The 14304-nt window shown below is 41.0% G+C and overlaps 1 protein-coding gene across 2 annotated transcripts in view; it reads right to left on the bottom strand.

The window, feature by feature from the left end:
• Window positions 1-2605: 2605 nt before the first annotated feature.
• Window positions 2606-14304, bottom strand: part of fndc5a (fibronectin type III domain containing 5a) — a 45666-nt gene continuing 33967 nt past the window's right edge. The window contains exons 4-6 of one of the 2 annotated variants that reach the window (XR_014889944.1): window positions 7654-7743; window positions 7290-7487; window positions 2606-6902 (exon numbers count right to left, since the gene is read on the bottom strand). Coding sequence is in view for 1 of the 2 variants with exons in the window: in XM_085257225.1 (XP_085113351.1) it covers window positions 6843-6902; window positions 7354-7487; window positions 7654-7743 (284 nt within the window). In the remaining variant the exon portion in view is untranslated. The remainder of the gene's footprint in view (window positions 6903-7289; window positions 7488-7653; window positions 7744-14304) is intronic. The other variant, XM_085257225.1, reaches the window with a different exon arrangement.

A 14304-nucleotide genomic window follows, 5' to 3' on the forward strand; every position in this document is an offset into this window, starting at 1 on the left:
GAGAGTAAGAAAATAATGTAAAAATAGAATTCAAACGTAAGCTTGGTCTACTGTGCAAATTTGATATAAAGGCAAAAAGGACAAAAATGTCTCATTGACTGTTTAGGATCAGATGCACTATTGTGCAAAAGTCTTGAGCCACCCCTCATTTAAAAACAAAACAAAATTTGTGTATTTCTATTTTTATATTTGCTATGAAAATGGGAAAGAGGTACAGCAATGTATTGACAGATGAGCAAACATAGAAATGCAGCATGCAAAGCAGGTCTGTACAACTCTAACAAGCTTGAAAGTCACTATTTGGTATCACCACCTTTTTATTCAACACAGTCTGAACTCTTCTCGGCAGCTTTCTTATAATTTCATTGAGTAGTCTTCAGGAATGGTTCTCCAGGCTTCTCTGAGGACATTCAGAGCTCTCCTTTGGATGTTGGCTGTGTTTCGAGGATCCCACACTGCTTCAGTGATGTTGAGGTCCAGGCTCTGGGCAGGCCAGTTGTTGACTGGTAGTGTTTCATTGTGTATTTTTCTGTCCAGGTCTGCTTTTACTGGACTGGAAGTGTTTGGGATCGTTATCATGTTGGAAACATGAAGCTTTGCCAATCAAATGCTTTCCAGATGGTATTGTGGTGGGAACAAATGACAAGTTTCTGCAACAGACTGCTACTACCAAGGTGCCTAAAGATACAATTAAAAATAGTCTCTTACGTTACCCTTCTTTTTTTTCCCTTGAGTGAGTCATAGTTTAGTTTTAAGCAGCTTAACAAACAAACAAATAATCATTTGAAAATGCTCAGGTACAGGGTCTGGACTGAAAATGGTTGAAAAAGCAGCCAGTGTCCAAAGAAACACTTTGAAAGACCTGCAGAAAGCTGGAGAACTATTCCTCAAAGCCACCTTAAAAAAAACTCTTAGGAAGTCTGACTGCTTGGAATCAAAACAAAGAAGTGATGGTGGCTCAAGACTTTTGTGCAGTACTGTATTAATTCATATAGAGCAGCGTTTACCTCTCCTGAGGTTTGAGGGATCTTCCTGATGGTGGAGATTTCATACCTTTTCTTTTGAACTGCTAATCAAATTACCTCTTTGGCCACACACTACAACTTGGGGTTAAACAGGAAGGTGTTTAAATTATAGATATTCGTTTAAATTGTTGTTGTTTTTATTGTAAAGCAGCAGCGACCTCTTTGTACTCTTTGCTGCTCGGTGGATTCAATGCACTGTGCTCTCATTAAACCTTGCATGAAAAGTGTAAGTGCCACCGGCTCTCAGCAGAGAACCCACTCCCTAGAGTCAGAGAGTCATCATAATAATGCTCAGCTCCCAGTACAGTTGTCTTCCCGTGTTAATGTTTGGTGAATAATGCTGCATTTTGTCAGTTTTATTCTGACAGCCCAGGTGAACACAGGCGGCCCAGAAGCACGAAGCAGGGGTCTTTTCCACGAATAATGCATGCGGTTAAAGTAATCCCGTCTGTGCAGATAGTAGGGCAGCCTGTCCCCGCCCGGCCAGCCAGAAGGTACGTAGGTGTGTGTCAGCATAGGCCTCGTGAAACTGCAGACTGCAGGGCACTTGGCGCGCTGATCCACACCTTCCAGCTGTGTTTTATTTTGTGTGTTATACTTTCCCTCCCCTCCTCTTTCCTTCGGAGGCAGTAACACAGCTTTGTGTTTACCTGACGTGCCTCACAGTTTTCCTGCAGCTGTGTTGGGAATTGTCAAAACAGACTACAAATAACGAGTCAGCTATAAAATCCCACCGCCTCGTTTCGCCTGCTCAGCCAAACAGTCGAGCCGGCGGTCGCTCTCGTATTGATACATGCGAAAGCAAATGCAGTCTAATGTTGGACTCGAGTAGGCTTCGAGTGATTTGTCGTTTCGCTGCTAAAGCCTCATTGATTTCTGAGCCATTACGAATTCATGCACGTTTTCTTAGCTGCTGACTGGACGGCAAATGCATTCGCCCAAAACCACGTTGACGGCTGCATTTTTCAGCAGGACACATCTCTTTGTCAAACTTTGATTCCTCCACAGTGTTACACCCCGGCCTAGGCAACCGGCGTGCAACGTATGAAAATAAAAATAAGAAAAAAAAACACACGAGAAAAAAACTACAGCTCTCCACCAAAATCCCAAAACTAAAGTATCGACAAATCTATTTACAACACGGGGGAGATCGCAACCATGACCAACTGACACACAGGGCTTAAATACATAGAAGGAGCAATCAGGGAATGAAACACAGGAGGGAAACACAGCTGGGGCAAATTAGACCTGACGAGACAAGGAAACGTAAACTGAACACACTAAGATAACAACAGACCTTCAAAGTAAAACAGGAAACACATGACAGTCACGCAAAAACAAAACACTGACAACACCGAAACGTAACACACAGCAACCGTGAAACTAAACTGTATTTTTATTTAAACGTAGGAGAAGCCTGTCAGTTGTAGTCTGCTGAATTTAAGCTTTTTTCTTGCTGAAATATATATTATTTTTCTTTTCTTAAAGCTTAGAAATCACCAGTCGCATCTGTTCTCTGGTGCATTACCAGCTGTCCTCATGGTTTTTAACAAGGAGCAAACACACACCTCTATTTTGAAAATATTAGATATTTTATTTAAGCATACACAAGTAAGCATACACCATATTCTTCATAATTGAAGTTGTGTAACCTTGTGCATAATAGTTAAACCATGCTAGCCCTCTTTAAGCAATGACTGCTGTACACTCCATACAATGAATATAAACATGATAGCACTAGTAAAGCAGTTAATTTTTACTAAACCATGCTTCTTCGTCATCCTCATTCCTAAATTTCAAGAATCCCATAATGAAACGGTCAAACTTCATGTATTTCCAGGCATGTTTCTACTCTAAAACAAAACACATGATGTGTTGTTAAAATCCAGCGATTGTTGCGAAACGGTCCGTCACTGCAACAGAGCATCGTCTCCCCTCTTTTTTTCTCAGGCATTGATTTAGCACAAACGGTAGCAGGCGAAAAGGTTTCGGGCCTTTTTTAATGAGTGGTTTGACGCCACAGGGCTCACGTGGAATGTTGAGTTCGTGCTGTCGTCACCGGTTGTCGAGTGCGATTAAGGAAAGATTTTTCATCTGGCCACCGTTTGCTTAACCTGTTCCAGTCAGAGTGGTAGCAGCTGGGTGTTGCCTTCAGCCAACTTAAATCCCAGTAATCAGTTTTTCAGTAGCAGCAGCGATGGGCTAAGCGAACTGCACTGTCCACTGTCTGTAATGAGTGGACTCTAATTAGATACCCAGATGCCTTCCACTTAATTAGACATGTTATGCCACTGTGTAGCTGTTAAACATGGTCAAACACTTGTGTGTAAAACCAAATAAATAATTTTCATGTATTAAGTTGGAGAGCTCAGCTGCTGAAGCTGCAACCCTTAAGGGAAAGGGTTGGCACTTTCAGACATCCACTTGATGGCTTTCTCAGCCATTAGTTAGATGAAGAGACTGACTGCGCTTCCGCGTTTGTACTGTTGCTCGAGCCAGCAACCCATTCTCATTCCCAGGGGGCAAATACTGCTGTTTTGTTAAAACTGCTGGTTTCTCACAGATGCACACAGTTGTTCTTTGGGACTTATGAGGTTAGTGAGACGGAAATTAATTGTAATCATGAAATTTGGACACTAGCATAGGACCCCTTGGTTTTGCATTCACTTTGGGACAGCTGCGGATCAAACATTAGACAGGAAAGTGAAGTGGAGTGACCCAGTGCGAACTCTAACCCAAGAAGCTCCAGCTTTCATTACACAGCTGAAGAGCGACTGAAGAGTTAAACAGAAAGCTCCCAACGGGAACAGCAGACGACCCAAACTTCCAACTTCCTAATGTTCACTTTGCGGGTCTTTAAAACTGGACTGTTGTGTTGTGGTGGCTGTGGCTGGTGCATTAAGGTAACAGCACCATAGGACATCTTGTAGCATCTGACAAAACAGGATTATTTTCTACCCCAGGATAGCAACGTGCTGGCATTCGATGCCTTACTTTGAGAATGTGTTGGCTGTAATTTAACCAGCTGCTAAGAGAAGTGTCGATCTTCTCGTGTAACTGCAAATTCCCAAAATGTCAAACTATTTATTGGTAAAGTTTGACAACCTGCCACGATAGCCCTACATTTAAATCTTTAATAAGGAATACAGTATTTACAGTGTCAACACGCGTACCATCATCACAACTTTTAAAATGAACTTCATACGTTGCTAGCTGACTCGATACCAAAGAGGAGCAAAGGACTTTCACTGTTTCGGGGAATGCAGGGGATAAATATGTTGTTGGATGTTCAAAGAAATCATTGGAGACGATTCTCGTCATTATCCTTCACTGTGTGGACGGATGCCTATTGATCGGAGAGTCTGCCACCGGGGAAAATGTTCCGGGGGGATAAAACGGATTCAGCCTTCAGCTGAGTGAAGTGTTTTAAGTAAAGTGGTGATCACTTCACAGAAAATTTCCCAAAGTTTGTCCTGGCTAGACAGAAGTGTTAGTCAGGAGAGACCTTTACATTAGACAGACTCACATTTTAAACCTTCATGTGACAGTTGCGGTGAAGAGGAAGAAATTGTGAAAGGAGACCGGGGAAATGGTGTGCAGCAAATAGCAGGGCTCGCTGCTCGTGAGTGATAGAAACCTGCCATTGCATTAGTTATCAGTCTACTCATTCTGTTCATTGCTTTTTCTCTTAACTGCCTCCCTTTTCTACTGCATTCAAGGCTGAGGAGCCGGGACCTGTTGCGTTCGCAGTAAAAGACGAGTCGGTGCATCACAGAATGAGAAGCTGCCCGTCGATACGGATTCCCAGCAGCTTGAATGGCCCTCGAACACCACGCCTGGGTGATTATGTGAAATATCCAGGGCTGTGTCCCTCATCGAAAACACTCTTCTTTTTAATGCACATAAACAGCATAATGACATAATAGAAGCACATAACGGTAGAGGAGTGCCATGAAAAACGCATTCAATAACAGGACTTTAACAGCCGTGTCTAAACAAAAAAAATTCACTAGCAGTAGCGGTACCCTCTTACAATACGAGACTATATATCTTCCATTTAGTCTTGTCATATTTCATTAAAAGCTCTTCAGACTGATGCTACCAAACAAGAGTGGAATTTTAAATGTATTTACACATTAAAGGCCAGCCACCTCTTCCAGCTTTTCAGACAACACATCGACCTGTAATGTTTCCCTTTTTCTTTGCACACACATTTAAATACTGGGTGGAAGATAAATATCACGGTGTGAGATACAGGGGCTTCCATCTTATTAGATAAATCATATGGTGTGATTTATTTTTAAGGCAGTACTACTGAGTTTGAATCAGCCCTCGAATGCGTCATTTTGCTCCCAGATGTGCCATATACCATTATGTTTCAGCACAGATGTTGACTTTAAACTGGTGAAAAAGTCTGAATAGAAGCCCTTCTGTCTGGTGACAAAGAAATCGTAGGGTTGCAAGTTGGGCCCCATTTAACAAAAAAAAAGATTTTTTTTTTTTTAGTTTATTTTTTTTAGTTTATTTTTAAAATCCCATGCTAACCACTGGAAACCAAAGTTTTTACAACAGCGCTTAAGGACGTTTGGGGCTCGGAGTTAATTCCCTCCAAACTGGACGTGCAGTTCATTTGTCTGCCTGAACATTACAACATGCTGAGAGGTCGGGATTTTATTCAAAGAGGCTGCGGCGTTTGAGTCCTCGATTCTACACTTCCTCTGAGGGCTGTTATTGCTGATATAAGAGATCTCCTGTGTGTCTCTGAAGAGGAAAGACCACTTCTTCCGAGAGTCCAGCCCCTTTTAGAGTTCGTTAATTAGATGAATGCACTCCATTATGGCAGTTCTGCTCCTCTCCAGAATGCTTTGAGATTCATCCCCCTCAGAGAGAAAGACACGAGGGAATACTAAAGGGCTCATTCTGGACATGGAATGTAACATTTCAGAATAAAAGCATGAGGGACAAGAAGTAGGATGAAACCTGGCTTCTCATGAACTCTATTGTGAATATTTGTTCAGATCAGAGGTTCCTTTTAAGTGTTTTTATCTTGTTGATCGAGTCCTGGTGATTCAGCTTTGGCAGCAGCCCTCTCAAAAGCTGCTCTGGCGTTGTCACAACACATTTTAGAAACATCTCATAAATTAGCCAGGTGGTAGAGTCTGGATTCCCTGAGGGGGCGGAAAAAAAAACAAGTGAATCCACAAGATTGCAAAGAGCTTCTGCCCGAGAGAGGATCAATGAAACAAAAATACCAGAACAACAAAACTGTACTGGTGGCACCTTGTAAAAATTTAAACAACTACACCCTAACAGCCCACTTAAGAGTACAGAATGCAACATGTAATGATGAAGTTATGCGTGGATATAAAAGATTAAAGCAGAGGAGACGATTTCAACCCAGAAAAGGGAAATGCCCAGGTTTTGCGGTCACTGATAACACACTGCAAGACGCTGAGAAGAAGGTGACAGAGAGAATGAAAAGGTCTCTGGCTCTGTTTATCAGCTTTGGTCCCTGGGGCCTGTTTATCTGCAGTCTCTCCAACACCAGAGCCATTCGGCTCTAATCGCTGCCGCCCCACAGTGCAGTAGTCACTGAGCACGGAGCAGCCGCTGCTTTTCACACCGGCGCAGGCGGAGGGAGCATGCTCGACACCCAGAGTCCTGCGGCCTCGCTCTGGCGCCAGGCCCGAAGGAGAGAAGGCGCTGCCGAGGGGCCCAGAGTCCCAGCGTCATCCTGACAAGCAGATGGGCTTAAAAGGGGCCTGCTTGTTTGTGAGAACACAAAGTCTTTTAGGTAAAGAGAAGACGTCCTGGCAGTCACACCTCAATGATGTTGACAGATGGCATCCTATTGTTATTGTTGTTGTTCTTGGGGAACTGTGGGAGGAGAGAAGAAGACGACAGGTATGAGACGACCGCAGGACTTAGGAGTTGCACAATAAAATTCAATGAGTATGAGGATGCCTCTGCTGCTACTTGGATGCTTTATTGATGTTTGTAGGAGAGTGAAAGGAATAAAGATTAGTTCTGGACTTGTGCTGTCAGCACACGATACATGGTTATGAAATGGGCTCTGTGCATTGATCAATTAGAACTTATTGGAAGCCATGACTCGAGGGCTTCTGCGAGCTGATGCTGCGTAGTCATGCACGTAATGGCGCCATGTTGGAGCAATGTTCAGCTTTAGCCTGACGCTCAGATGACACCATGGGAGCGTATGAAGTGTCAGTGGAAAAAAGTCTAGAAGTGGCCGGGACCATTCACCTGCCCGGCGCCGCTGAGGGGGAGACACCCGGGGAGAGGAGGAGGGGAGGGGGGTGGGTTATACCTTACTGCGCAACAGCCCCCCCGTCGGATGCTCGGGAGTGCTGCACTCTGAGGAGTTTTTGGCTTTGTCCTTGTTGTTGTTCGGCTCGTTGTCTTTGATTATGTCATACTGGCGACAGAAGAGGGCGATCACACCTGGGGGAGAGATGGTTCGCATTCATGATCGGACAAATCTGGGTATTGTTATCGTCTAAACATTAAAAGCTGGATTTTGTGTTGTATTTACAGAAAATTGGGAAAATCGAGTGTAATCCACACAAAGGCCGTCTGATCCTGGTTTACTGAACAGGTTTGTCCTCACCTGCCCACATGATGAGTACCACCACGATGATGATGAGCTCCCCAGCCCGCAGCTGGGTCGTCTGTCCCACTTCCTCCATTGTTACTTCGTCTAAAAAAGATTTTAGAGGAAACAGGAAATTAGCCTATATTAAAAAACTAACATTATAGAGAATATATATTACAGTGGTATCTCATTTATCCGCAATAGATAAAATCTGCGAAGTAGCCAACTTTATTTTTTATTATATTATAGATGTTTTAAGGCTTTAAAACCCCTCACTACACACTTTTTACACTTTTCTCAGACAGGCATGAACATTTTCACACTGTTCTCTCTTGTTTAAACACTCAAAGTTCAAACCTTTGTAGAAAATAAGTCCAGTATTATAGAATGAAACCAAAGACACCTGCAGGTGTTTTTTTGACATTTCTGTGTTTGTTGGGGAGAAAACGTACAAACATACAGTACAGCACTTCAGAGTCACACTGCTAGCGATCGAAGATTTATGTAAATTTGAAAAGCTGAATGAATTCTGTACAGGAGTGAACTACGTTATAGCGAGGGACCATGCCCTTCATGCATAGTGGTCACAACATAGGACAGCTATTGCAAAGTATTTCTGTCAGTGTTGATGGTATACTTGCACATAAACCACAACATTAGACACACTGATGTGTCACTCCATACCCTGGTGATGTCTACCTAAGTGCACATGTAATTTAAAAAAAAAACACAAATGAGAAAAAAAAGTTCAAGAATCTTTTATTCATGATGAATAAAGATACTAATATATAAAGATACTAGTATCTATAATAGAGATACTAATATCTAAGATACTAGTTAGTTAGTTAGCTATAATAAAGTAATATCTTACTAGTATCTTAGATATTGGTAGATATTGGTAAGATATTGGTATCTTTATCTCTATCCTCTATTGGTAAGTTTATCCTCTGTGTAAAACAGGCCATTTTAGTTCCTTTTCCCATCTCTTTTAGCCAACTTTCTAAAGCCAAGATCAGAGGAAAACTGTCTGAAACAGTGTTTGGTGAGAGCAGGGTCAAGTCTGACCTCAATTGTACATATTCATTATATGTAGCTGCAACTGCAGCAGCTATCCGAAAGCAGCTGGATAGCGTAGCGGTAAAGCTACATGTCTTTGGAACAGGAGTCACAAGTTCGATTCTTGCTTGGGTGCGTCTGTATCCAGTAAGCAGTGAGGATTCCATTCCTATGCAATCGTCCACAACACACATGCTACGGCAAGGGGGAGCCGGGATGCTAAGACAGGGGGTATATCGTCCTCCCTGAGGTCGGCAACGTCAGGAAGAAGCAACATGAGTGTTTTAGCTAAGAATGTGAGGTTTAGTTGAGAGAGAGAGAGATCAAGAATACTGAGAGCACAATGAGAGTTCTAAGAGTACTGAACTGGTGGCCATAATTCTCAAAGGCTACGTGGTGTTAGGAGAACTATTACTCAAAATGCTCAACAGCAGGCTAAGATAATCAAATTACCTGTGTAACTGGATTACTTTTTTGAGACACGACAGAGTAAAAAATAGGTTCTTGATTCTAAATAAATACTTTTTTTTCTACTTCCATGTGTTAACATCCTACACAGGTAATTTGATTATCTTAGCCTGCTGTTGCTTTTGAGTAATGTCTCCTAACACCACATAGCCTTTGAAGGATGCCACCAGTTCAGTACTCTTGGACTCTCATTGTGCTCTCAATATTCTTGATCTCTCTCTCAACAAACCAACATTCTAAGCTGAAAAGACTCATGTTGCTTCTTCCTGACGTTGCCAACCTCGGGGAGGACGATATCCCCCCTGTCTTGGCGTCCTGACTCCTCCTTGCCGTAGCACATGTGTTGTACCTCATCACCATGAGAGATAAGCACTGGACTTGAAGAGGACTTGAACTTGTGACTCCCACCCCAAAGGCTTAGAGTCTTACCACTACACTATCCAGCTGATATCAACATGAACATCAATATATATATATCACATCTTGTATTAATGTTGCCATGTAGCCATTTTCACACCTTGGCTCAGGGTCCATGTCCCTTTTCTCCACCAGTAGCTCTTAGAACTGAAAAAGATTCTCAAATTAAATTTTTATATATTATAAATTTATATATTTGTATATTTTTTATAATACTTACTTTATATGTGTATAAGTAAGTATTATCATTCTTCATCATTCATTTGTATCTTTATTCATCATGAATGAATAAACTAGTAAGATACTTAGATATAAAGATACTAATATCTAAGATACTAAGATACTTTATTCTTTAAATAAAGATACTAAATAGTATCTTTATTTTACTAAATACTATTTAGTATCTTTACTAAATAAAGATAAAATAAATAAATATATATACACTAAAATTATTCTATTTAGTATCTAAATAAAGATACTAGTACTCTTAGATATAATATCTAAGAGTACTAGTATCTACTAATATCTACTAGTATCTTTATATCTAAGACTAGTATCTTATTAGTATTCATGATGAATAAAGATACAAATGAATACTTATACTTACTTATACACATATAAAGTAAGTATTATAAAAATATACAGCTGGTCTCTCTCCTAGCTTGGGAGTCAGCACAGCCTCCCCCTGACCTGGCGTCCTGGCTCCCCCTTGCCGTAGCATGTGTGTTGTGGAAGATTGCACAGGAATGGAATGTAACCCTCACTGCTCACTGGATACAGACTCACCCAAGCAGGAATCAAACTTGTGACTCCTGCGCCAAAGGTGTGTAGTCTTACCGCTACGCTATCCAGCTGCTTCCGGATAGCTGCTGCAGTTGCAGCTACATATAATGAATATGTACAATTGAGGTCAGACTTGACCCTGCTCTCACCAAACACTGTTTCAGACAGTTTTCCTCTGATCTTGGCTTTAGAAAGTTGGCTAAAAGAGATGGGAAAAGGAACTAAAATGGCCTGTTTTACAGAGGATAAACTAAGAGGCTCAACATAGTCCCACTGGACTGTGAAACATTAAAGGCTACTCTAATCCAAGAATAGAAATATGGAGCTGGAAATGAACACAATAGGTCTTCTTTAATTACACCAGCCTTACTGAAATTCCATCTTTGAAGTCATGACCATCAACAGAAAAGTCTGCCTGTGGGTGCCTGCAGACATCCACTGAGCAAAACAACAGCACAAACAACTCTTCCTCAATGCTGAGTGCTGGGGAAGTCACAGGCTTGATATAAAGTTCACTGCAGCGTGGAGAGCACTCTTATTAGATGCAGTGTGTGACATTTGGAGGGCCCGGTGTGGCAGGAACCCCACGCTCCAGTAGCTTTTAGCATCAAGCATTTCTGCTGATCGATCGGCCTCTGTTGCCTTGTATTAAATAATCAAAGTCCAGCAGCCCTGGGCACCTGACACTGTTGCAAGCTGGCCTCACTGGGGCTCACTGCATTGCTCTAAAACACCTCTGATGCTTTCTGACCAAGATCCAGACACCAGGCGGGTTTTATCTGTTACAGCCATCAATAAGTTCCACTTAGTTTTAATATTTTAGCCTTGTTGGCCTTTTAAAAGTCGTCTCCCGTGGAAAGAGCATTTTGGAAACTAATGAATAGCATTCATTTAAAAGGAGACTGATTTATTTTTTATTTTATTGAGGTCTAAATGTCCATCCTCATGTCTCTAACCCAGAAATCGGTCTCATTACGCTGTGATGAAGGATCTCTCGGTTTTTTAAATGCATCTGGAGGACAGATGAGAGGGGAGTCTGTAGGAGGAGATGTAATTGAGGACACACAGGTGCATCCTTTGCAGAAGTGTTTTTACCTTCAGTGCATAAAAGAGGTGCAGTGCACAGCTGGGACAGATCAATCATGGTTTTAAAAAAATGAAAACTTTTTCTTTCTTAGTTATTTAAGATGATCAGACTTTCTCCTTTTCACTGTCTCTGTGTGATTAAAAACATTATATCCTGTCACATCTTGGCATGCCGTGAATTTAATTAAAAGCGGCATGAAGTATAAACACTCTTCCACCTGAGCTCATAAAATCCAGCTGTAACAAAACTATTTATGATGCAGACACGTCAAACATTTTATTCACATCACTAAAGTAACAGCTCTGAGGCCAGCACGTCTCATTCTGATCAGTGCCTGTTGCATCGACTGTTCTCCACTCACATCTCTGTCAGGTGAGAGGGACTAACGAGTAGAAGAACCAAGGATGGGTGCTTTATGTCTACTGAGGCTTGTTGACATAGGCAGAAAGCAGGACGACCACGCTATAGGACAGCGAGCTCCGTGGTAAAAAAAAATCAGTGGTTACCTGGCAATAGTACTGAATTTGTCCAGCAACTGATTATAGAAGTTGTTTGGGCTAATTATTTTTAATTGCAAGATAGTTGCCAGTTTTCGTTCTCGTGGGAGGCAACTTGCCTCCAAACAGTTGCAGTCTGACTCAGACTGAGTGCAGTCTCGGAAAGATTATCAAAGTTTTCCAAATAATTGTTGCCAAATTTAGAAATGCAGAGAGATTGTCATAAGATTACACTTGGGACTCGACTCAGCTTCTTACCAGTTGATTGCATTGTTGTTATGTTCCCATATCAAAGCAAAGTTGCCAAGACGCTGTGTAATTTTGCAGTTAAATTGCCATCATGCAACAACTGCATCATTATTTGTGGAGCAATTCCTTAATTTCTGTTCCACATCTTCGAGGTTCTGGCTGGACTCTGAAGCTAAAAAGTTTATGTGAGTTTGTGTTTATGCTGATCAAAACATGTTTGCAAATTTCCCTGACTTATACTTGATTGTTATGTTAGCACAAGCAGATTACATGTAAGTGCCAACTCGACCCTATTTAAAGACTAATAGCAGAATGACTTATTTTATTGCCATTGTAACACACTGTGATGGCTGCAGTTACAGCCACACTGTGGTAATATCCACCTAATATTACCAACAACAACAAGGACACTGCTTTCACATTTTCTTTCTTTAGATATAAGATTTAATTTAAAGGATAATAAATAACTGGTTCTGGTTTAGAATTAATTTGCTTAACACTGTTCTAAAATAATTGTGCACATTTTAGTTTACACTGTTATTTATGATTGAATCTCTTTGTTTTCTGAGTTACCTTAGTTGCAGCTGCTCCAGTCTCTTCATTGAGGAGCCAAGAGGTGGAAAAGGGGCGGAGCAAGCCTAGATGGAAAACTGCAAATTGGCTCATTCCATAACTTGAGATCATGGGGGGGAATTGGAGTTCGTTATGTTAGTCTCAGTTAGGTTTTGTGTGTTTTACCCCTGTTTTGTGTTTTTGTGGGCTGATCAGCTCACAAATATTTAAGTTTCCCCTTTGCCTCCTTAGGTAAGTAAGTTTGAGTTATCAGTATTGTTTGTTGTTAACTTTGAGTAGAGTTCTGTTATTTTGACCTCTTTTATGGGCCAAGAGTTTGATTTTTATTTTTTTTTTGTATGATTTAACCAACTATGTTTTGGGATTAAATAAAAAAAACCTTTTTTTTGGACTTGAACCTTCGCCTGAGTTTCCTTCGCTGCTCGGTCCATCCCACACACCAAAGTTAAGTCCCAGTGGTTGCAAACCTGGCTCCCGTCTTCAAAGCAACCAAAGACTGCAGATTCATTAAACATGCTTGCTATAATTTTGTTTGTGCCAGCGTCTCCAACAACTCTTTTGCCTTGTGTGACTGCAGCTTAAGCTACATTTTTAACATGTGGCTTTAATAAATAATAAAATGTGGTTAGCCTAAAGGATGTAATTACTTCCTCCACCATCCAGTCTTATTTTGTCAAACAATGATTAATTATTTGTTGATATGTCCGGACTGCTGCTGCTCTTTTTTGGCACAACTTAGGAAACATGCAGCCTTTGATTATCAATTCACATTATGTAACTAAATAACATCTCACACTCAATCTTCCCTCTAATTTCTCACGTGTCTGAGCAAACTCCCTGAGCGTCCCTTGGACCACTGTGAGCAACAGCAGACGTGTGCAGTATGGTCACGCCAGCATCGAATCCATCCAAGTCACATGGTTTATTAAAATAATCAAATTACAGCATTTACATTTATGTTAGACTACTTTTAATTAACTGCTTTAGCCCACTTACAATGAAAAGAAAAAAAAAATATTGTTCATGATCTGTGTAGCATGTTAACACTATTGGAAGTAAAAATAACTTGAACTCCAATTTTGAAAACACAACTTTCTTTTCTTTTTTAATAAAGCTCTGACTTGTATTATGAGTCTGTGGTCTGGGAGAGAGTCTGTAACTCTCTGTCTGCAAAATACAGTATATAATGACCAATGCTGGGCAATTGATTATATAGTTACTTCTTCAAAAAAGTAATTGAGTTTTGCAAACAACAAAGTTTTTTGCAGCTGTTTACCTACAAATGCAGCCAAGGCGTTTTTTTAAACAAACATTTCAAACTATTCACAGAACAATCAGCTGTTTTGCATCAAATCTGATGCCACACAAATGATTTGTGCCACTCCAAAAAATAATTTCTGTCCACTATGAGATAAAGGAGAACAACAGCCTGATACCTGCAGGCCTGACAACAGGAGATGTATCACCGCTGTAACACCTGTAACATTCAGCAGTCGCCTCATTGTTCTGACACACACAACAAAACTACACTACACA

This window comes from Mchenga conophoros, linkage group LG19, assembly GCF_057382185.1.
Source record: "Mchenga conophoros isolate Kocher_MC1m ecotype Shallow Benthic linkage group LG19, M_conophoros_male_GT1.1, whole genome shotgun sequence".
Taxonomy (NCBI): domain Eukaryota; kingdom Metazoa; phylum Chordata; class Actinopteri; order Cichliformes; family Cichlidae; genus Mchenga; species Mchenga conophoros.